Source organism: Phragmites australis, chromosome 7 (genome assembly GCF_958298935.1).
Source record: "Phragmites australis chromosome 7, lpPhrAust1.1, whole genome shotgun sequence".
In the NCBI taxonomy this organism is placed as follows: domain Eukaryota; kingdom Viridiplantae; phylum Streptophyta; class Magnoliopsida; order Poales; family Poaceae; genus Phragmites; species Phragmites australis.
This window is the reverse complement of record NC_084927.1, coordinates 17,128,493-17,152,842: the sequence shown is the minus strand read 5'-3', so window position 1 is coordinate 17,152,842 and position 24,350 is coordinate 17,128,493. Positions and strand designations below refer to the sequence as shown.

The following is a 24,350-nucleotide window of genomic DNA, read 5'->3' as shown; positions in this document are numbered from 1 at the left end:
TTTCCCCAGTGACGCGTAGCCATTGCTCACATCATATGTTATATATATACTTGGCTGCCTGCAGATGTGTCGTTCAGCTGATCTCCAGCAATGGACCTGCAGATCATGAAGCGATCACGAAGGGATGATGGGAAAGAACCCCGGGTTGAGACCACCGTTGCGAATGAAGAAGGGTACGACGACTGCAGCATCACGCGCCTTCCAGAGGCGTGCCTGGCTCACGCCATCTCCTTGACCACTCCCATGGACGCGTGCCGCTCCTCTGCCGTGTCTTCCGCCTTCCAAAAGGCGGCGAGCTCTGACACGGTGTGGGAGCGCTTCCTGCCGCCAGGATACACCTCCATCCTCGATCGCGCCGATCATCCTGTGGATCTCACGTCCACCAAGAAGGAGCTCTTCCTCAACCTCGCACAAGACCACGTCCTCCTCGACCAAGGCACCAAGGTACGTACGTACGTATGCAAAACCTAGACAAAATTGTTTGATGCTCGTTAATTTTAGAGTAAGATATGCATGGGTGTATGTGTATCTAGGTCATAGAACTTGACAATTCTTAAATAGGTCACATAACTTGTTTTAGTAATGCATAATATGTCTAAATCTCACACCATGGCATGTCTACACATGCATGGTATTGATTCAGCGTCCACGTCATCCACTCCATCTAATTCCTCGCTATTTCTCTCCTCACCGGTCGCAACTTTGATGCCTCAAACGAATCGGCGAACAATCAGGCTACTCCCAACATAAAGTATTATATTGCTATATCCAAGACTACACGCCACATAGAGAGGACAATAAATAATGTGTAAAAACAACTTCTTCAATACACAGTATCACATTATTGTTTCCTAGGCTCCCAAGGCAATTAATTTCTGCAAATGTTATGAGCAATTATGTCCTATGATATAACTCTATGCATCTCTACACGGTTTCATAGTCTTGGATTTCGTACCCAAGCAGATAGTACAACTTTCATCGCTATCCTCTTTAATTCCTGGCCAACTCAGCAAAAATCCTATGTGGCGGATTAATTAATGTTTATGATACAACCCAATAGGAGTAACCTCAACGCTCACAACAATTACAAATTAAAATGTTTGAAGTGGTGCTCGTGTATCACACCCTGCACCAAACCGGGAACATACCGAATAAATTCTTTTGTTCTCGTCTCGATTCAACTGAAATCACTGCTCCAACCAAGTTGAATCCCTTGCAAAGCCACGACATTTGCATCAGACCTACCTCCTCTTGGCACTTATAGAGCTTAATTATCTCCATCTTAACTCTTAACAAAACAGAACTAAGAAGGCAAGAACTGATCAAATAATACAGGAAGTGGATCACGCACTTGCCTCTGAGCCATAGTTTCTAGCGGGAATACTGGCAGGACAGCTTGGAAGAGGGGTAGCAAAGGTGTGGGCAGCGCTGTCGCCGGCGACTCCAGCCACTAGGTTCCGACACAAAGATGTGGAGGCAAGTGGTAAAAGAGGCTCTTTTGTGAAATAACACTGTTCACATGCCAAAATGGTGTCCCAATTAGCGCCACATGTATTTTCCTTTTCTTTGCCACAATATGTTATCTTTGACCTACTTGCACCACCTAAACAAGTTGTGCGACTCATTTGAGCAATTCTCAAGTTCTATGACCTGCATGCACCCACCACACAAGTTGTTGTAGTTGTGGTGCAATTTACTCTTAAATTCAAGCATCGGTTGATCTTTTGTTATCCTGATGCAAACCAAATCAAATCGATTTGTATATATACGCAGAGCTTTTGGTTGGAACAAACAAGCGGCGCCAAGTGCTACATGCTATCATCGAGATCACTAATGATTATATTGGCGGATAATCCCATATACTGGAGACAGTCTTATTTACCCGATTCCAGGTTTGCATGCATTAATATTCTTCCCGAAATTGCAAATTTATTTGAAGGACCGGAATAGCGATTAGAGGAGGTGAATAGGAGCCCTTAAAAAATTCTTAATTAAGGAACAAGACCTATGTCTAATTCGAACTCAACCCTCCACAAGAAAGAAACACAATCGAGAGCAACACAAAGCACAGCGGAAACAACACGTAAGTGCGCTCACAGCAAACATCAAAAGTTCTCCGACCAATACTGATAAACAGTACTCCGACCAGTATTGCTGAACAGTATCTCCGACCAGTATTGATGAATAGTATCTCCGACCAGTACTGATGATCAGTAACTCCGACCAGATGAATAGTAACTTCGATCAGCAGGAAGGTCCGAAAAAGATCTGGTTGCAAAATAAACACTTTTCACAGATGTTCTGGATAGGAACCAAAAGTTACGAACTGGTTGCAGTACTGAAAAACTGCAGCTCAGAACACAAGATCCAAACTAGAAATAGCTACCCAAATCTAACGAAATTTTAGCCACAACTTCTCACGTACACCCTGAGTCTTTATCCAAAAGTCTCCTTAAAGAGATGAAGATTTTAACCTCTATTTTGTGGATTTGACCAAAAACAAATGGAGAGGAAAATGTTTAGAAAAAGGACTTCAAGTTTCTCGTGTGAGGGAGATTATATGGGATCACTCTAGATGTTCTCACACAAGTCCTAGCAACTTTTTGACCCAACAAAATCACTTGAAATCGCTATCAAAAGCGAGGAGTGAAAAATCAACCAAAACTTCAAGAACAAGAGATAAGCAGGAGGGAGATAAAAACATCACAAGTTTGCTAAGCAACTGATGAATAGAAATATGAACTTAGCAAGATTCATAGATACATGGCTTCGAAGCCGCCCTTAATCCTCCCACTCTTGATGAGATAAAGTTTAGAGCTATGAATTCTAACTACTCTCTCTTGAAATCCTAACCAAGCCTAAGAAAATATCCAAAAGAAGATAGGTCCTGGAGAGGTGTTGACGTGCTCTGGTTTTTCTCTCAGAGAGCTCCCTTTGCACCAGCCCTCTCTCATATATATATAGGCAAATGGACAATTCCCATATGCCCCTAAAGACTAATACATAGATATTATCCCCGAAGGGAAAAATAGTACAATTATTTTGTTGTCCATCGGATGGACCCAGCGCCTTCACCACTCTGCTTCGTCTCCAAGCAAGCTCCGTGATGGTGCCACGCATCCTCCAACTCCGCCCCCGGTTTTGAGGAAAACCGGCAAAACCGCCTTACATGCTTCTCCAAGCATGACTTCTCGATGTCGATGCGTGTCCGACCTCCGCAATGACCTTTGACGCCTTCAAGCCTTCGCGCTCCCGCCACCTGGCAGCCTCTTGACTTGCCATCGCCTTTCCGCCTTGATTTGGTCGACGCCATCTTCGTCACCTTTTCTTCCCACCATGTTTTCTTGCACCCTCCATGTGAGCGATGCGGATCGCCTATGGCTCCACCCGGCCTAGCACGGTCCGTCGGCGCCAAGCCTCCACTTGCCCTTCACCACCTTGCTATCGACCGCCATGTCGCATCCCTACACCTACACATCATGAGCCAAGAAATATGTCTCTCCACCATCCTCTATTTTCACCTCCGGTTAGCCATAAACATAATCAAACACCATTGAAACATGCTATGCAAACCGAAGGCTCCAAATCAACAATTACATTAATCACTCATCATCAACAACACAAAACTCCCTTATGTTCTCAATCTCCCCTTTGATGAGTGCATTGACAACACTAAACCACAAATATATTGATTTGATAATTATAAAAGAAAAAAAATTCATTCAGACCAAAAGCCAAGAAAAGAAACATAAGGTCACTTAAATGAGAAAACAAGAAAAACCGGAGAAAAGCAAAGAAGAACTTCTCGATTCCCAAAGAATTGGGCAACAGCTCAACACAACTGAGAATTCATGTGACCCCCAAATAATTAGGTAAAAGCTCAACGTGGCCATAGAAGTTCAAAACTCACAAAAAGCAGTAGTTTCCATGATAGAGCACAAATGAACTCAACCGTGCAAACTGAGTACAAGCTTCCCCTCAATTTGTGATCACATTGGCACAAATGAATGCACACTCCCCCTTACTTGTGCATCTTCTCACTGTTTTCTCCTTTTTAGCCATACTATGCAATCTCTCCCCTCTCCCCCTTTCTTCACTCTCCCCCTGTTTTTGTAAACTCTTCCCCTTTTTGGCAATGCAAACATCAAGCTCACGAGCAAGCATGCCATGATATGGGGTGCATATGAGGTGCGAGCCTACAAAGCTTCACATATAGATTACAAAGCACTTGAAGGGACTAGACATGTAAAAGCACTATGAGGAGTAAAGTGATATAGCTCAAAGGCGCACAAAGTCTTAAAGTGATACTATATTACAAGCACCGGGAGAAAAGGCAAGTTTTGATCATATCTTTCAAATTTCAAAAGATGTCAGCATAGAAGCATTCACAGTTACATGATTAGTATAAGGATTAAGTAAAACTAGTGCTATGTCAAGCTCAAACTAGTCAACCAAGTTCTACCCGACGGGCTTTGCAAACACCCACATATCGATCCAAGCCTTAGTTTGACAAGGTGAAACAAAACATTCTTAGCACATTTTAACTAGTACAGATTGCCCTTTTTTCATTCTTTGATCAAATACTTTGGCCCATCTATAGATCCCAGTCGAGCACTGCTAGGAGGAGCTGCTCGACCACCCAGTGACTACTCGCGAGTCACCAACGACCACACACAGGACATCCACAACCACGTATAGGTCACATACGACCACATACAGGACGTCCACGACAACTGTCGAAGAACATTAGCGACTACAGACGAGTACATGCGACCATTCACACGAACACACTGTGCTGAGCACTAGTGACCACAGACGAGTACACGGTGGACGCAGAGATTTTTCTCAGATCAACTTTGGGTTCACTTCCTTGGCAAATGACATGAATCATTCATTTTGATTGACTTAACATGTGATTCAAAATATGCAAATTTTCACAAGGCCAAAGCAAGTTGTGTCTTTGCGAGACAAAAGAGCATAAGCTCCCCCAAGGGTTAATCATGGGCTAAACATTTACAAAGACAAAGAACAAAGTGCAATGTTCCCCAATCCGCTGACCTGAACAAAGAGGGCTAGCACAAGCTTTTCACAGAAGTAGCCCTAATTCAAGCACTGATCCAGCTAAAGCAAACACTCAAGGGTGACAAGTGATTAAGTTCAATATTCATATTTCAAATTCATCCTTGGAAAAGACAAGCTTGCTCAACAGATTTTATAGCATATTTCAAAAAGAGCCTAAGCTTGCACAGATTGATATACATCCACTACATTTAGCACAAATTCATAACTAGTACCAGCAAGTGCTATTAATATATACGAGAAGTTCACTAAAATGCATATTGCACATGATGATGATATGATACATGATGAGATGCAATGCATAAAAAGAGTATCTCATATGGTGTACATAAAAGAGCAAAGGAAAACACAAATGTACACAAAAGTACACAAGAACCAAAACTCCCCAATTCAAAATGGGAAGCACACTCCAAGTTCCCCTCGCAAGCAAGCAAAGGTGGATTGATCAAGCGGTTTGATGAATATATCTGCAAGTTGATTATGGGTATCCACATGGCAAAAATCAATATCACCCTTTTCATAGTAGTCTCTTAAGAAATGGAATCTCACATCTATGTGCTTTGTCTTTCAGTGAAGCACGAGGTTTTTGGCAACATTTATAGCACTGGTGCTGTCACATAAAAGTGGCACGCTCTGAAAACTCAACCCAAAATCCTTTAAAGTAGCAATCATCAACAATAGCTGGGAGCAACAACTGGCGACTGCTACATATTCAGCTTCAGTGGTGGATTGGGCTACACTGGATTGCTTGCGGGAAGACCAACACACAAGAGAAGATCCAAGGAACTAACACGTTCCAGAAGTGGACTTGCGATCAATACGACACCCAGCAAAATCCGCATCAGAATAACCGTGAAGTGTGAGTGTCGCTGATGCAGAGTACCACAGACCATGCTCGGGGGTAAAACGGAGATACCTCATAATCCGCTTGACGGCTTGGCGATGTGAGGTTCTCGGAGACGCTTGAAAATGAGCGCATAGACACATGACAAATTGTATGTCCAACCTCGTAGTAGTCAAGTACAAAAGGGAGCCAATCATGCTCCGGTACTCCTTCTAATCCACCGCTTCTCCATTTTCATCCGCATCCAGAGCTACCGACACAGGCATGGGAGTTGACATGGGTTTGGCATCCGTCATGTCAAACTTCCACAATACATCTTTGGTGTACTTGCTTTGGTGGACGAAGGTGCCTTCCTTGGTTTGCTTGATTTGAAGTCCAAGGAAGAAATTCAGCTCACCCATCATGAACATTTTAAATTCTTTGCTCATAGTCTCTGCAAACTTGGCAACTAAAGCATGAGATGAACCAACAAAAATGATATCATCCACATATATCTGAACCAAAAGAAAGTTATTTCCATGCTTGAGGAGAAACAGAGTTTTATCCACCAAACCTATTTCAAACCTGTTTTTGAGCAAAAAAATTTCAACCTAGCATACCAAGCTCTAGGGGCTTGTTTTAAACCATACAAAGTTTTGTAGATCTTGTAGACTCTGTCTCGGTGTTTTGGGTTCTCGAAACCTGAGGGTTACCTAACATTCACTTCCTCCTCTATGTACCCGTTTAGAAATGCACTCTTGACATCCATTTGAAAAAGCTTGAAACCCTTGGAGGCTGCAAAAGCTAAAAGGATTCTAATGGCTTCTAACCAAGCAACGGGAGCAAAGGTTTCATCATAGTCTATACCCTCTTTCTAGCTATACCCTTGGACCACCAGCCTAACCTTGTTTCTCACAACTATGTCCTCCTCCTGTTTATTTTTGAAAATCCATTTGGTACCTAAGGGATGACAACCTATGGGAGGCTCAACTAGGACCCAAACTTGGTTTCGCTCAAAATTTTCTAGCTCCTCATGCATAGCATTAACCCAATTTGCATCAGATAGAGCATGTCCAACATCTTTGGGCTTGAAATTAGCAACAAAAGTAGAATGAGCAAAGTGGGATATCTGATTTGACCTTGACCGTGTAGTCCGTTCATGCAAACCACCAATCATCTGCTGTGAGGGGTGTTGGCACTGAATGTGCCGAGGGGCTTCTTTTTCTGAAGTAGCCTCCCCCTCAACGACAGCTGGAGCTTCTGCTTGATCATGTAGTGGTGCAGCAGATGTGGAAGCAGTAGTAGCATCAAGACCTTTTGTTGATGTAGTGGAAGCAGAAGACAACTCTTGAGCAGTTGGTGATGAATTGAAACCAACGTCATCATCATCATCAACTGGAGCTGGAAAGTCCTCATCAACAAAGATGCTCTTGCTCAAATCTTGTTCACCTACAGTCTCAAAAGCAAGGGTTGTGCATGGCATAGTTTCATCGAAAGTAACCTCACATGTTTCTATGATTTTGTTAGTTTCTTAATTAAGCACACGATAAGCACAATTATGTGAGGCATAACCAAGAAATATGCCATCTGATGAGCGAGACTCAAATTTGTCCAAATTGCCTTGTTTGAGAATGAAGCATCTGCATCCAAACACATGAAAGTGACTCACCTTGGGGTGCCCTTCCAAATCTCAGCTCATAGGAAGTTCTGTTCAAAATTGAACACAAGAAAATTCGATTTGAAACATGGCAAGCGGTGTTGATTGCTTCGGCCCAATACTTTCTAAGAATCCTATGCTCATCAAGCATCGTCCTAGCCATCTCAACAAGGGTCCGATTTTTTCTTTCAACCACACCATTATGTTGAGGCACATAAGGTGAAGAAAACTGATGCTCTAGTCCATGTTCAGCACAAAAATCCTGAAATTGAGCATTTTTGAATTCCTTGCCATTGTCACTGCGAATAGCTCTCATGGCATTGCGAGGAAATTCATTCTTCAACCTTAAACACAAATCTCAAAAATGAGAACATGCCTCATATTTTGCTTCCATGAAAGACACATAAGAGTACCTCAAAAAATCATCAACGATCACAAGAACATACCACTTTCCACCCGCCGAACGCACACGGGATGGACCAACAATGTCCATATGCAAAAGTTGTCCCGAGTGATCAGTCATCACCTGTTTGACAGGTGGGTGAGAAGCAGCAATCATCTTCCCATGACGACAAGGAGTACAAACCAAATCTTTTTCAAACTTAAGCTTGTGCAATCCTTGGATAAGGTCAAGAGCACTCAATCGAGAGAGTAAATTAAAGCTCATGTGATCAAGTCTCCTATGCCACTTCCAAAGGTCAGAGGTCAAGCTGGCCATTAAGCAACGAGAAGAACCAAAAGACTTTAAAAAATCCATTTTGAACACTCGGCCAGCTGGAGAAATACCACACACAAGATCATCAAAAGAATCAATAACACGGAAAGAATTTCTCTTAAAGCGCACTTGAAAGCCATCTTCAAGAAGTTGCGAAACTGAAAGTAAATTGTACTTCAAGTTGTCGACCAAAACGACCTCCTTGAGTACAAAATAATCATTTACCTTGATGGCACCAACTGATATTACCTTTCCTCTGCTGTCATCCCCAAAAGTGATAAATTCTTCTTGCATCACTGGGGTGAGGCTGGAGAACCATTTGGGATTTCCGGTCATGTGGCGTGAATAGCCGGAATCCATGATCCACATGTTCTCCAAACCTCCGTCCTCCTGCTAATAATGGGAGAAATTGTGAGCGAATGACACAACACTGGGGTTAGTGAAATATGAAGCATTACAGTGTCGAGTCACTCGTCCAAAAACAGGATTACCACGAGGATACTTATTCTTTCTCACAGGCGGGAAGCGAGCACTACGATGGGAAAAACATGGTCCATCAAAGCCTTGAGACTCAAAGCCATGAGCACATGAGCCATAGCCATAGAGAGCACGACCAGGTCCACGCCGGGCAAAAGAACCATCTGCAACCATGCAACCAGTTCCACCACGACGAGGGTGAGCAGCTTGATTGTGGCTAACCTGATGAAAAGGCTCATGTACACCATGGGTAGGGTAGTACATGTTACGATTGTTCCACTCAAGCTCACGTCTCTCGTTTCTCTTGCACTTGAAACAAAATTCAACTAGTTGATCCTCACGGTGACATTACTCACAATGATATCTAACCCCTCTGTTAGGTTTGGGATTCACTCTAGGAGGCTGTCTTGGCTGTTTAGGCTTGCCTTTCTCAGGAATTGGTGGAACGGTGTCAAGCCTGTTTTGGTACTCGTTGGGCTTGGGTATCCATATCTGTTTCTTGGGAGGAATTTTGGGTGGCTCAACTACGATAACTTCACATTTGTTTTGGGAGTTAGTGGCAGTAGATTTTTCACAAGCACTCACTCCAGAGGTACTGCACTCTCCAATTTTCCCATTTTCATAAGACACTCTGGTGTAGTCACGCCTGGCACCAGCCATATCCTCTCTCTTGAACTGTTCCATAATCATACCCAATTATGGTTCACTAGTAGACACCCAATTCAACACAGACATATGCAGCTTGTTCTCATCTTCCAATCTAAGCATTTCAGCCTGACAAGTATTTAATTCATTTAACAAGGAAGCACATGTATCACAGGCAGAAATAACAGTCTATGGGAGCAGATTTTAGCAATTCAAGTTCCATGGTAGCATTTTCAAATTTCTTTTTATATTCTGTAAGCTCACGCACATCTAACTTGATATTGCGATCTTGACCTACCAAAGCATCTTCTAGTTCATCTACTTTCACAGAGAGCTCATCGACCGAAAGCTGTACCTCTGAGTCCAGCTCGGCATCGTTGTTTGTCGTTGGCCATGAAGCACAAGCCGTTGAGGTTGTCGATGATCTTCTTCTTCTTCTTGTCCTCATCCTCACTTGACCTTGAGGAATCATCATCGCTGGAGTCGACGTCAAAGTCGCTGAGGGAGGCGAGAAAGGCACGTTCCTTCGCCTTGAACTTCTTGCGGAAGTCCGTCTTCAAAGCCTCATGATCAAAGTACTTCTTCTTTTTATACTTAGGCTTGTCGGCCTCGACCTTATTCTTCTTCTTGGGGCAGTCAGCGATGAAGTGGTTCGGATCGCTGCACTCAAAACAGCCCTTGGAGTTGCCTCTCCTTTGGTTTCTTCTGTTGTCATAGAAGCGGTTGAACTTCTTCGTGATCAGCGCTAGCTCCTCATCTCCAAGAGCATCCACCTGTTCTTCTGTGACAGAAACCAGAGATGATAAAGCAAAACCAAAATGTGAGGTGTTAGTAAGACCAGAACTGTCACTCGACTAGCCACCTTCCGAAACCAAGGCTATACTCTGAGAATTTGACGGATTCTCATATTTGGCTCTAGTCTCATTGTCAATCTCAGTAGATCTAACCTTGCTATACAACTCATCCACAGTGAGAGTTTCATAGTTGGGGCACTCAATTATAGCAGCGACTTTGACCTCCCAAACCTTACGATCTAGACTATAAAGCAGTGTTATTGCTCTCTCATGATCATCATAGGGAAGTCTACCATTCGCTCTCATCTTGTTCACTATCCCCTGAAACCTGCTAAACATGGACTCTATAATCTCACTAGGCAATTGGCTAAAGTTCTCATACTCTCTTCGGTATGTGTCGAACAACCTAGCCTTGACCTGTGTAGTTCCCTCATGGGAGTTTTGCAATCATGTCCAAATAGCATAAGCAGTAGTAAGATTAGAGACACGATCAAACTCAGAGCGACTCAAGCTAGAGAAGATAATGTTTCTCGCCTTGCTCTTAGCTTCAAACTCATCAACTTTGAGCTTGGCTAATACGAACATCGGGAACCACAAATTGAGCGCTCTGAACTACGCTCCATACTGCAGACCCTTGACTTTCAAGGTAGGATCTCATGCGAGTTTTCCAGTAGGCATAGTTAGAACCATCGAAATACGGAACTTTGCTTCCTCGTTCCATTATCGCCTTTTTGGACCACAAAGCCAAAAAAGATATGGTGATCTTTAACTAGGCTCTGATACCAATTGAATGACTAGAACAGTGACTAGAGGGGGTGTTGAATAGGAGTCCTTAAAAAATTCTTAATCAAAGAACAAGGCCTAAGTCCAATTCGAACCTAACCCTCCACAAGAAAGAAACACAACTGAAAGCAACACAAAGCACAGCAGAAATAACACGAAAGTGCGCTCACAACAAATAGCAAAAGTTCTCCGACCAGTACTGATGAACAGTACTCTGACCAGTACTGATGGACAGTAACTCCGACCAGATGAACAGTGCTCTGACCAGTACTAATGAACAGTACCTCTGACCGGTACCGATGGTCAGTAACTCCGACCAGCAGGAAGGTCCAAAAAAGATCTGGTTGCAAAATAAATATTGTTCACGGATGTTCTGGATAGGAACCGGAAGTTACAAACTGGTTGCAGTACTGAAAAACTGCAGCTTAGAACACAAGATTCAAACTAGAAATCCAACTAAACGCTACCTAAATCTAACAAAATTTTAGGCACAACTTCTCACGAACACCGTATCCAAAAGATCTCCTTAAAGAGATCAAGATTTTAATCTCTATTTTGTGGATTTGACCAAAAACAAGTGGAGAGGAAAATATTTAGAAAAAGGACTTCAAGTTCCTCGTGTGAGGGAGATTATATGGGATCACCCTAGATGTTCTCACACAAGTCCTAGCAACTTTTTAACCCAACAAAATCACTTGAAATCGCTATCAAAAGCGAGGAGTGAAAAATCAACCAAAACTTTAAGAACAAGAGATAAACAGGAAGGAGATTAAAAGCATCACAAGTTTGCTAAGCAACTGTTGAATATAAATATGAACTTAGCAAAATTCATAGATACATGGCTTGGAAGCCGCCCTTCATCCTCTCACTCTTGATGAGATAAAGTTTAGAGCTCTGAACTCTAACTACTCTCTCTTGAAATCCTAACCAAGCCTAAGAAAATATCCAAAAGAAGATAAGATAGGTCCTGGAGAGGTGTTGACGTGCTCTGGTTTTTGTCACAGAAAGCTCTCTTTGCACCAGCCCTCTCCCATATATATATATATAGGCAAATAAACAATTCCCAATATGCCCCTAAAGACTAATACATAAATATTATCCCTAAAGGGCAAAATAGTCCAATTATTTTGTTGTCCATCGGATGGACCTAGCACCTTCACCACTCTGCTTCGTCTTCAAGCAAGCTCAGTGATGGTGACACGCATCCTCCGACTCTGCCCCCGGTTTTGAGGAAAAACCAGGAAAACCGCCTTGCATGCTTCTCCAAGCATGACTTCTCGAAGTCGATGCGTGTCCAACCTCCGCCATGACCTTTGACGCCTTCAAGCCTTCGTAGTCCCACCACCGGGCCGCCTCTCGACTTGCCATCGCCTTTCCACCTTGACTTGGTTGACATCATCTTCATCACCTTCTCTTCTCACCATGTTTTCTTGCACCCTCCATGTAAGCGATGCGGATCGCCCATGGCTCCACTCGGCCTAGCACAGTCTATCGGCACAAAGCCTCCACTTGCCCTTCACCACCTTGCCGTCGACTGCCTTGTCACATCCATACACCTACACATCATGAGCCAAGAAACATGTCTCTCCGCAATCCTCTGTTTTCACCCCCAGTTAGCCATAAACATAATCAAACACCATTGAAACATGCTATGCAAACCGAAGGCTCCAAATCAACAATTACATCAATCACTCATCATCAACAACACAAAACTCGCTTGTGTTCTCATTATTACTGAATAAAACTTGGAAACATACATAGTTTCTGAAAACGTACCTGTTCTTGCATTATTTTTCCCCTTTTTGTATCAGTAACTCTTTTAAGGTTCTCCTCTTACCTTCTAGGAGGTAATTAAAGGGAGAGAACAGATCTGTACCGTTTCTTTTTAAGTCAAGTTGGGCAACTAAAATGTCATTAACATCTTAGCCGGCTACAGTCGGTTGTCCTCACGGACATCACCTGGTTTGAAATGGAAAGTACCTTTTTCTTTCCCTACGGCATTGAATACTTGCTCATGTTCTCCTTTCATGCCACCAGAAAAGGATTGGAAAAGCTCAATCTCACTTTCTTCCATTCCACGCTCCTCTTTCCTGCTTTGCCCTAAACTTTCCTTCTCTCATGCCACAGGAGTTGGAAACCCCATCTCCTTTCGTTCCCCTCCCATCGTTGGCTCGTTGCCCACAAATCCTGATTTTGTCCATCCACCCGCGCGCAAATGCATGCATCAAGAAGTACCATGGTGGCACGGACGTGTTGGTTGATTTTTTTTAATAATATTATTTTATTAAAAAATTGCAACAATAATACTCAAATCCACAAAATTGCAAGAATAGATACTTGTCGGCATGTGGAGTGCCGAATAGGGGCCTGTTAGCACTCCGCGTGCCGACAACCTATATGGCAATGGGCCCAGAGACCTATCAGCAAGCATGTGAGGCCGAAAAGGCCTGTCGACACACCGCATGCCGATAGGCCCCAGGGTACACACTGAGATGGCAGTTGGGTTAATGATAGTTGATAGGCTTGTCGGTATTCTAAGTTCTAATAGGGTTGTCGGCAACCGGCGTGCCGACAAGTAAATTTTCTTTTTAGTTGTTTTTTAATTTGGGAAGAATCATGTATTTAATAAGGCACATCTAGATCAAAATGTAGTGTATATCCATATGGGCGCGTTAAGCATACGTCGGTACTAAACAATACCGCTTGCAATATTGAAATGTTAAAGTGCGCGAAGCACCACAGGCCCATACATCGACTCTAACAGTGATAGTGACATGTTCAGTACATTTTTTCATTCCATCATAGGCATGTATCAAAGACAAACCTAACATGTCTTAGGGGATTTAAAGAAGCCACATACAGAAAGTAACGACGACATTGGCATGTACGTATAATTTTGAAAGTAATCTAGACATGTACCGATTCTAAAACTAACATGACTTAGGGAATTTAAACTAACCGATTACTACTGACACTCTACTAAGTGTAGCGTGAGTACTTTTCCTTCCTCGCTGCCTCAGGTCTAGCTTCACAAGCCCTACGTTCCCTCTCGTGCTTCTGCTCCCTACCTGCCTTATGCGCCTCTGCTTTGAGGTGGTTCTGCTCCCCTCTCCTCTTCTGCTCATCCTCCTGTAGGCCTTTGCATGTCACCTCTATCCTCTCATCGGCTTCCATTTCATGGAATCGTCTCCATGCCGTTCGGTGTTGGGTGTGTAGGAGGAACACATTTTCTTCACTCTGCTCTATTGATCCACTATATGAAGTCATATAGTGGTGGCAAAGACTAGCAAAGAAGGAAAATTTGTAAGTGGTAAACAATAGATAGTTGTGTTTTAGTTTTGCAATATGTGAGTACTTGGTTGCGGTAGCCACCACGGATGCTGCCCTCTGGTGGGTCGTACTCGTAGTTGGAGCACATGAAGAACTTCCTGTCGTAGGTGTCCGAGAAGTCGTTGGACTTTCTAACCCCACACAGGTCTCCACATCAGCACATCTGAATTTCGACCCCAGCAGGCAAAAGATCTGGTATTGACTTTTTCGGGTGAGGATCAAATGCCATTTTGGTAAGAGGAGAAGGCTTTAGTTTGTTTTGGACAAGTTGCCTCCTGGGTTGCTATTTATACAAAAAAATCAGTGTTGGTTCATGGACCTATGGAGATTTCGCTTGAAAACCTAAGTCTGAAAAGGCTACATATAAATAATCTACTTGTGAAAAAGGCTAGGAAAAATTTCTTATATACACTAGCTAAAACTTAAATCTCTGATATGCCATTAGACCCCATGTGTCATTGACTGAGGTGGCCCCACGTGTCATAGACACATGATTGCATATAAGGGATTTGTAAGTTTTACGAGTGACATATAAGGAATTGCCCCAAAAGGCTACATCTGATAAGGCTATGTTTGAAAACGCTACTATTGAAAAGGCTACGTCTCAAAATGCTACTTCTGAAAAGGCTACTTCTGAGAAGCCATCAAGTTCTGAAAAGGCTACATCTGAAAAGACTATATCTTAAATCGTTGGATTAGGGTTAAACATTACGATAAGCGTCGTGTGTAAGGTTTAATGTTAATGCTAGCATAATTGATTCGCGGTAGTACATCTACAAAAGGGTTTGTATAGTTCCAACCGTAGGCACAATGAAACAATGGCTACTAGAGGTGGGAGAGGGAAAACTAGAGGGTCTACTAGCATGGGGAGGGCACCGATGATATGGCCAGGTTCCTTTAGTCCTAGTGCGTATGAGGAGCCACTTGAGAACTCCCCTTTGCAGGGCAAGAGTGAGTTTCAGCCACGCTATCATCTGATGACTTACGACCACCCAAAAGAGGAGTGGCCAAAGTGCTCCTATGGATATGACCATGTTGTAAAGATGTATGATGGTAGCATTAAAGGAGGTCATAGATTCTTCCGATGTCCTCTTGGAAGGGTGAGAATGCCAACAAGTTCAGTATCGTATTGTAGGACATTTTAGTCTTTAATATTTATGTATTTACAGGAGTCAGATGAAGATGAGAGCTACCACTACATGAGATAGGTCGATCCTCCTGTTGAACAGAACATCCAGGAGTATATCCATCACCTGCAAGACCGTATCTTGCAGAGTGAAGTTGATGCTATTCCAATCCATCCAGAGAAGGACAAACTGGTCATCCACATCGACGATCCTACAATATGCCTCGATCCTTGGTGCCCCTGCGTGTGTCACCAAAAGTTTCCTCCTCCTCCTCCTCCACCACCACCACCAATGTAGTATGGTGATTGGGGATGCTGAGAGTGACGGACCTGAAATTGTACCACCCAAGCGGAAACAAGGAGTCAGCATGTAGCGCATCGGTGGTGGTTGAGACGACAACGCTGGTTTTGTGTACAAGCGTGGCATTGTAGCCTGAGTGCATGCCGGAGACCTCCTATGTGTGCTAGGATCGATGACGTCCGGTAACCTCTAGCACAAAGCGCATCAAAACGGAGGGTACGAAGCGCGTGTCATCATCGTCGCCCACCTCGACTACATGAAAAAGTAAAGTGTCAGGCATATAAGCGTAATGAAATAACGACACTTAAAGAAATGTGTTAACTTGTATTACTTACATCGCGCTTGCACCAGAGCAAACCCATCACTCATCACGGAAGTAGAAAGAACCGTCGTACTCATCGTATGACCTTAGCTGCGGGCACCCTATGTCGAAGCGCTCGTACCACCATAGGTTCAGGAGCAATAGACAACCCATGATCGACGCGGAGACACTGCTGCTGCTGCAGGCCTTGCACAACACCCAGTATGTCTATGCTAGGACCTTGGAGCCGCAACTGTACTGAGAGACCTGGTCCAGGGGGCGTCTGAAATCTCCTGTGCGAAGAAGATAAACCACTTGTTGATGGTGTCGTGGTGCATGCTGGTGAAGAGGACCCACCCGAACAGCCACAACAGGTATGCCTCCAGGAGTCGTCGCACTCTCCAGTCCTCCGACTCTACTATGAGGCGGTCCGCCTAAAACTGCTTGAGCCAGGCCTTTGACGGACCGTGCTTCGAGGTGAAGTCCACCTGCTCTGGCTGCTGACCCTTAGGGATGACTCTGCTGAACCTAGCTAGCAGCTCATCCCTCCCCCCAGTGTGCAAGTGAGGCCCGTACACTGTAGGCCCCGCTAAGGGAAAACCCAGTAGCATGGAGATATCCTGTAGTGTGATGATCATCTCACCTACGGGAAGGTGAAAAGAGTGCGTCTCTGGCCTCCAGCATTCGACAAGTGTAGTCAATAGTGCCCGGTCAAGGGGAACCCTCCGAGGCCCTCAACCTACGAAAAATAAAGATTGAGAGTAAAATATCGGGGGATTCACAACAACAAACATACAATGAATGAACTTATTACCTCGGGATCTAACGCTGGTTAAGCCTCCAGAGGTGGTTCAGAGTATGTAGACGCAAGGTGGGGTACAACTCGGTGCCCTCCAAGTGTGTTTGATGCATCGCATCGATCACCGGGCCGATGAGCTCCATACCTAGAAGAAAAAAAGATTCTACTGCATAACATAATGAATAAGATAAGCACATAGCAATGAAACGCAGGACATGAAAAATAAAAATTGAACTCAAAGTAAATAAAACTTAAAGAATAATGTAGAAAATCAAATACATTATTACAAGAAACGTAGCAGCTTGTTCGAACACATCATATAGTACAACAAAGTCCGAATAATTACAACAGTCCATAATATTACAACTCATAGTCAGATAGTCCGAATAATACTTAATACAACATGTTTCAAATATTACACCACATACTTAGGTTGTCTGATAGTCCGAATAATACATAATACAACATGGTCCAAATATTACAACATGGTCCAATTTTTACAACACATACTCAGGTTTTCTGAATATTACATAATACAACAATGTGCCAATATTACAAGAGTTCAGCACATAGTATGATGAATATTACAAACTTATGGCACCATCCAATTAGTAATAAACATGGGAACAGTCTCGCCGTGCTTCAAATTTGAGTCTTGTTTGACGAGTTTTTCTTCTTCTTCGACTTGCAGACCGGGACACACCTGATCTGCATGCCTGACGTTAGAGTGTCCACCAGATACTGATCACACTGCCCCCTCAAATGCGGACCTCCGCATATCAGGCACTCCTTGCGTGCTCGTGCTCCCTCAGCAACGTCCATATCATTCCTGATACGACGAGTCTTGCATCGCCCCTTTGTGTCAACCTTGCTCTTTTGATATGGAATCCAAGATGGGCCATTTTCAGACAACATCGTGAAGTCCATTTCCGCCCGCCACCCAAGCAACTCGCCACGCCAAGTACTTTCTGGCTTCCTTGCAGTAGTACAACGACACAAAATACTCCAACTATATGTTGCCCTTCGCACAACAAGCTAGCACATGAGCGTAAGGCAAATGCAATAGTGATAGCTTGTTGCAGTTATACTCACATTTGTTGTCCGCTGGCCAAAACTTGCATTCCATTGTAATTTCCTTCCTTCCGATGTCGAGGCCGCCCTTGTCACTCAACATCACCTCGAACACGTGCCGATGGTTACCAACAACATGAACCATGTGCTTTTGGACCTTCCCGCTCTTCTCTTCCATGTAACACATTATCTTCTCCATGTACACCCTTTGCAGGTTGCCCATATGTAGGGCGACCTTGCTGTAACGCTCTCAGAGATATCGTTGTGTTCCACGAGTGACTCCCTCCACAATTGCCACCAATAGCAGTGATATATTCCCCTTCATTATCCAATTGTAAACATCAGTGAGGTTAGTTGTCATAATTCCATAACGTGAACCATCAGTGTTCGCAATGAGTGCCCATTTCTCCAATGGTTCATGTCTGATCCAATCAAAGAAATACTTAACCCTCCTTCCACCCTTCCTCCTCCTGGTCACACTTTGAAGCTCAAGTGGTAAAGGCTCTAAGCCCTCAAGCTCATCCTCCCTTGGTACAACTGGCTTCTTCAAAACTTCTTCCATGTGCCTACCAATTAGTCTATCCATCTCTTCCCATAGAGCATCAAACTTCCTCCTTTGATTTTGTTTGCACAGCTTAAAAAGATTCATCAACCTCTTACTCCTAAATTGTTTGTAGAAGTTTGCTCCAAGATAGCGCATACACTAATGACTATGCAAATCTGGTCATGGTAATACCCTGTCTGCACCACTCTGTAATGTGTTGAGAGCATTCAACAATCCTACATGGTGATTGTGGAGGACACACATGTTCGGCTTGTTACCAACAATACCTCTCTTAACCCACTACAGGAACCGAAGCCAACTATCCATAGACTCATGTTCAACGAATGCAAAAGCCAAAGGCACAACCTGGTTCTCATCATCTACCCCGATAGTTGTGAGTATATGCCCCCTGTATTTATATGTGAGGAATGTCCCGTCTACGCACATCACCGGCTGGCAATGTCGGAATGCCTTGATCATACAACTGAAGGACCAAAACGCCCGCTAAAGGACTTAATATCCATCCTGATGGACAAAATTATGAGTAGCAATACAGGTGCCCGTGTTCCTCCCCTGAATAACCTGTAGCAATGAAGGTAGGTTGTGGTATGAGTCCTTATATGTGCCAAACCTCTTCTCTAACACCTTCTGTTTTTCTCTCCAAGCCATGTCATAAGGAATGTCGTACCAAAATCTGTTGTCAATAGTATGCATAATTCCAAACAAGGATATACTAGTCTTCTTTACAATATCTGGGTACATCTCCTTTGCAACAAAATCAGCGGTCACGTTCCTATGTGCGCGCAGAGGTCGGCTCAAGTTGCTAGTATGCGGTTCAACAATGGATGCTACCCATATAGTCTCATACCTCGGCATGAAGCCATGGACTCACCACATGCAACCTTCAGCTAAACATTTCATGTCGTATGTCTAAGGATTGGAAATAACCACCGTGAACTCCCTCTTCTCCGAGAAGCACCATCGCTTCACTGCATACTGCAGATGGACCTTGTCATGAAACATCTGTCCTTTGGTCACCACGATAGAATCAAACTTCCATGATGACTCGTGTCCATCGTTTACTGTCAAATTCTCTAATGCAAGATTCGTTCATTCCTCTAGAATTCTGGTATCCAGTACTACAGAAATGGGCTTCACTGCCAGCTCTAAAACCACCTTCACTACTGGTTTTGGAGCAGGCAGTGGGCAATGGGCAGTGATAGTCCTCGACTATCACTCGACCCGGGGAGCGACAGTGAAGGGGTTATCACAACTAGTGGAATGCTTCAGCCGGTAGTGATAGTCCGTCCTCGAATCGGCATTTTTTGGCCCGAAAAAAGTGAAAAAAATTGCACCCGAGGAACCCTGCACTCGTACCGTCGCAAGTCACAAATCACGTGAAATATGCGCGCATGCGGTTCGTGGGACTCGAACCCAGAATCTCTTAGCTCACGCGATACACCTTACCATCTCACCACAGAAGTACTAGTGATAACAATAGCATATGTAATCCTTTTGATCTCTTCTATTTGAAACTTTAAATGATTATTTGGATATCTAAATGACTGCAAATGCAAAAAATTTCAACTACAAAGTTTTAGATCTACTCGAGAGCTATAATTTTCATATAAAGTTTGTCCATATCTGACTTCGTATGAAAAAATTATGAATTCTTTAAGATAAGGTGTCATCCGAACTATCATTGCCAGTTCATGGCTAGAACCGGCAATGATAGTACAGGTATCACTGCCAGCTAGTGCCCTCACGTGGCAGTGAAGCTACAATAGGGTATCACTACCGTCTCAAGCCATCGGCTGGCAGTGTCGGTTCATAAGCCACATTGGCTAATTCTTTCCGCGTGGCTTATGAACCGCAGTGATGCCCCCATCAATGCCGGCCCATTAGGTACCAGCAGTGATGGGTCGGCATATATGGCCAATTTTGTAGTAGTGAGCTGAGTCCACAAATGTACGAAACTCATCATTATCTGCCTCCATCTAGTCCATAAGGGCCTCGTCTCGCTCCTCCTGATCAGCAAGCATCACGACCTGATTATCTTCACCATCGTTACGTTCTTCTCTTGCCGTCTCTACCTCAAGCGGTGCACTAGTCTGCAAGGGAACCTCCGGAACCACACTCTCCTGCTCCTCCTCAACGACAACATTTTCACCAACAGCTTCTATGGTGCTAGGGCCGGCTTCTATCGAACCAAGATCGCTTGCTTCTACTAGGATGCAGTGGGTAAAACCCCGTCTCAACGCCAGTGACACAAATTGCTTCCAATACTTGGAACATGTAAGCTCCCAGAGCTCCCACTGCCATCTGATTTCACGACGTCTAGGAATCAAAACCTTCACTGTCAGCCGCTGATGTGCTGGACTAAGTTGCAGCAGATTATACAGCCAACCTAACACTTGGGCCCGCCTCATCTCTCCTGGACTATTCAATTTTGTGTCCACATACTAGAAGTTACTCAAATCCACCCCGCTATCACAATGCATGACATATCTAGAGCTGTAAAAAAACCTAAACCCCACTATAGTTGACATCCATGATTCAACATAACTAATATTCAGTGAGCTAAATTAACTCTAATTACCTTACAAATTAATCTAATATCACTATAAACGCTAAAAATTCTTGTATTGGCTACCTAAATATTCCAACCAACAAATCCAATTTTAAATATACTGTAGATTCCTATATAGTCTCTAAATTCTATACCTATAATTTTCACCAACATGTAATTACTATTGTAAACATTCTCCTCTAATTTTCTAAAGTCTCCTAAATATTATAATCCTAGATTTCTACTAAATCGAATTGAAGTACTATACTCTAAACATTCTAAATATCCAATCCAAATGTACCGTAACAATCCTATTCCAAATTTATTGTTACTAAGGAATTGCCAATCTAATTTTTCAAAATTTACTGAATTTCGATTCCGAACTAATTTTCTACCTACATTATACTATATTTCCTTTAAATTCTAATATGTCATATCAATCTTATTCCTACTCTAAACATTATCCTCTAATTTCAAATATTTGTACATACTCCGATCCATTGCAACTATTCTACTTTACATATTCTACATTTCTTCTAAATTTCAACTCTATTTTCTATGTTTATAGTCCTATGTCTCTCAATTTTCTATATTTCTTCCTCTACTTTAAGTCTATGTGTCTATTCCTATATTTGTACCTAAATTTCTCTAATCCTAAATTTTCTTCAACTATTTTCTATCTACATTTTCTTATCTAAATCTCTAGGTCTCCAATCATAAATTCTCACTAATATTCCTAATTCTTCTACCTGTATATCTAAACAAATATCTCTAATCCACAATTTTCTATCTCTAATCCTAAATTCTCTCTAATATTTCTATCTACCTATTTTTCTACGTACATTTCTATCTACAATATTCCTCTGTAATATCTCTAATCTAAAAAAAATTACCTCTCCTCCTTGATCACCTCGCCGCCTGTCACCGGTTGCCTCGCCGCCCGTTGCCGGCTCTCGAAGCCAAGCCAACCGCCGCCTCTTCACGCGCCACCTCGTCAAGCCGCCGCGCTCCGCCGCTTCAACCCATATCACTTAGCCTCGCCACGCGCCACCTGAAGCTCTTGTGCCCGCATGTGTGGAAGACGAAAGCCGGGGAGGCAAATGAGCGGCTGCCTAATTATTAAAGACCTGTCGGCACTCCGTTTCTATTTTTATATTCCTATGTTGGTGGCGTTCGAAGTGCCGACAGACCTGAGTTGGCACCTATTGGCACGTGGAGTGCTGACAGGCTGACACATAGCACCTGTCAGTACTCCACGTGCAGATAGGTCTTCGTGGCGCCCCAAGATCCGACATGGCGCCGGCCCAGGTTTGGGCCTACCACCTGTCAGCACTCCGTGTGCTGATAGACCACGGGCCCAGTGCCACATAACCTGTCGGCACTCCGCATGCCGACAAATTCCCGGTCGGTACTCCACGTGCTGACAAATATCTATTTTTTCAATTTTATGAATTTGAGTATTATTTTTATAATTTTCCAATAAAATAATATTATTAAAAAATCCGTGTTGGTGGACACACAGGCATCCAGCGAAAGGTGAATTAAGAGGCCGACGGATGCACAAGCAACTCCAAATTGTAGAGTTTTCAATACCACAAAATCGTAATGGCAAACACACAATGTTGATTACAAAACTTAGCAAGAAATTGGGTTTAAAATATCCAGGATTTCTTCAACTTGTACCAGATCCTTGCAACAAGTGCTATTCATTCTGGAGTGAAGACGTCTCATCGTGTACCTCCAGCATTGGCTGCGTACACCCTCCTAGTGAAGAAGCCGTGACCTTATTTCATGATGGGATAAAGCTTTCTTTATCTAAAATATTTATCTCCAACATGATCATGTGGCTAGACCAATATAGCACCATAATTACAAAGGATATGCTTCAAATCTATTATTAACTCTCATGCAAAATTTCAAAACAAAAAGGCGAATAAACCCGATTGTTAGTCATGGCCTCAAGGGTGACCTAGTTACCTCCTAATACAAGGTATTAAAGGTATAAATAGTCACCACAATGTAAATTGATTTGGGAGTATCCTAAAAAAAACTCCGTGGCCACATCGATCGAGCTTATTATTTTCTCCTTGTTGCAGGTTTGAAGAAGCAGCTGAGCTTCTATCTGTCTGCTGGTTTGAGATGTCTGGCAACATCGACTGCACAGAGCTCTCACCCAACACGCAATACGCAGCCTACCTCGTGTTCAACCTGGCGGACGAATCGTACGGCCTCGACTGCCCGACGCAAGAGGCGTCTATCACCATTCGCGATCTGATGGTATCAGCAAAGCGTACCGTCTCTCTGCACCCACGCACGACGGCGCAAGAGACACCGCCCTGCGGCAGCGGTGGTGGCTGCTTGGGTACAAGAGGAGGAGACGAGCGAGGAGGAGGAGGACGAGCAGAGGAGGAGAGTACCGTGAGCTACCCAAGGGAAAGGGGTGACGGCTGGATGGAGGTAGAGCTGGGTGAGTTCTACAACCACTATGGGGACACTGGAATGGTCGCCATCCGCCTGACAGAGACCGTACAGCTTCACTGGAAGAAAGGCCTCATCTTGGAGGGTGTCGAAATAAGACCGAAGAGTTAATTAGACTTAGAGGACGCAGCGCTTATGTATGTATGTATGTATGTATGTATGCGTGTCCATGCACTAGCAGAACCATTGGATCTGTGTTGAGACTCGTGCATCTTGCAGATGGGATTTGCTTGTAATAAGGTAAAAAGAAAAAGGAGCATTGTATTTCTTGAGACAAATACATTTACAATGGGAGTGCATAGAGATGTGCTTATATAAGAAAACTAGTTTATTTTCACATGTCAGATGAAACGGGTACTACTAAAAAACTATTTGTTGGAACATCCATAATGTATTTTCACAGTAGTTCGAATGATAAACCGTCTTAGCAGTTTCTACATTTTCGTGTCATCTGTGAAAATAAATTTTCACGGGTGGCTGCTTACTACAGCCGTATATGAAAATAGGATGATTACTACAGGCGGTTCCTTACGTGAACTACTTCTGAAAATAGAATGATTACCACAGACGGTTTCTTATGTGAACCACCTGTGTAAAAGATATTTTCAGAGATGGTTCCTTACGTGAACAGCCTCTGAAAAAGGTATGATTTTCAGCGGTGGGTGACATAACAAGCCGTATGTGTAAAAGGTATTTTCAGAGGCGGTTTCTTATATGAACCATCTTTAGAAATAGGATAACAACTAATTTTTAAAAATTTATAATTTTTTCATACGAAGTCAAATGGAGACAAACTTTATATAAAAATTGTAATCCTCAATAAGATCTACAATTTTGTAGTTGAAAACTTTTTCATTT

At 43.2% G+C, this 24,350-nt stretch overlaps 1 protein-coding gene across 1 annotated transcript; it reads left to right on the top strand.

The window, feature by feature from the left end:
* LOC133924046 (F-box protein PP2-B10-like) lies at positions 1-23,831 on the top strand. Its single transcript, XM_062369418.1, has 3 exons — positions 1-444; positions 1,774-1,892; positions 23,111-23,831. The coding sequence occupies exons 1-3, from the start codon at positions 91-93 to the stop codon at positions 23,601-23,603; spliced, it is 966 nt and encodes a 321-aa protein (XP_062225402.1). The 5' UTR covers positions 1-90; the 3' UTR covers positions 23,604-23,831.
* The last annotated feature ends 519 nt before the right edge of the window (positions 23,832-24,350 follow it).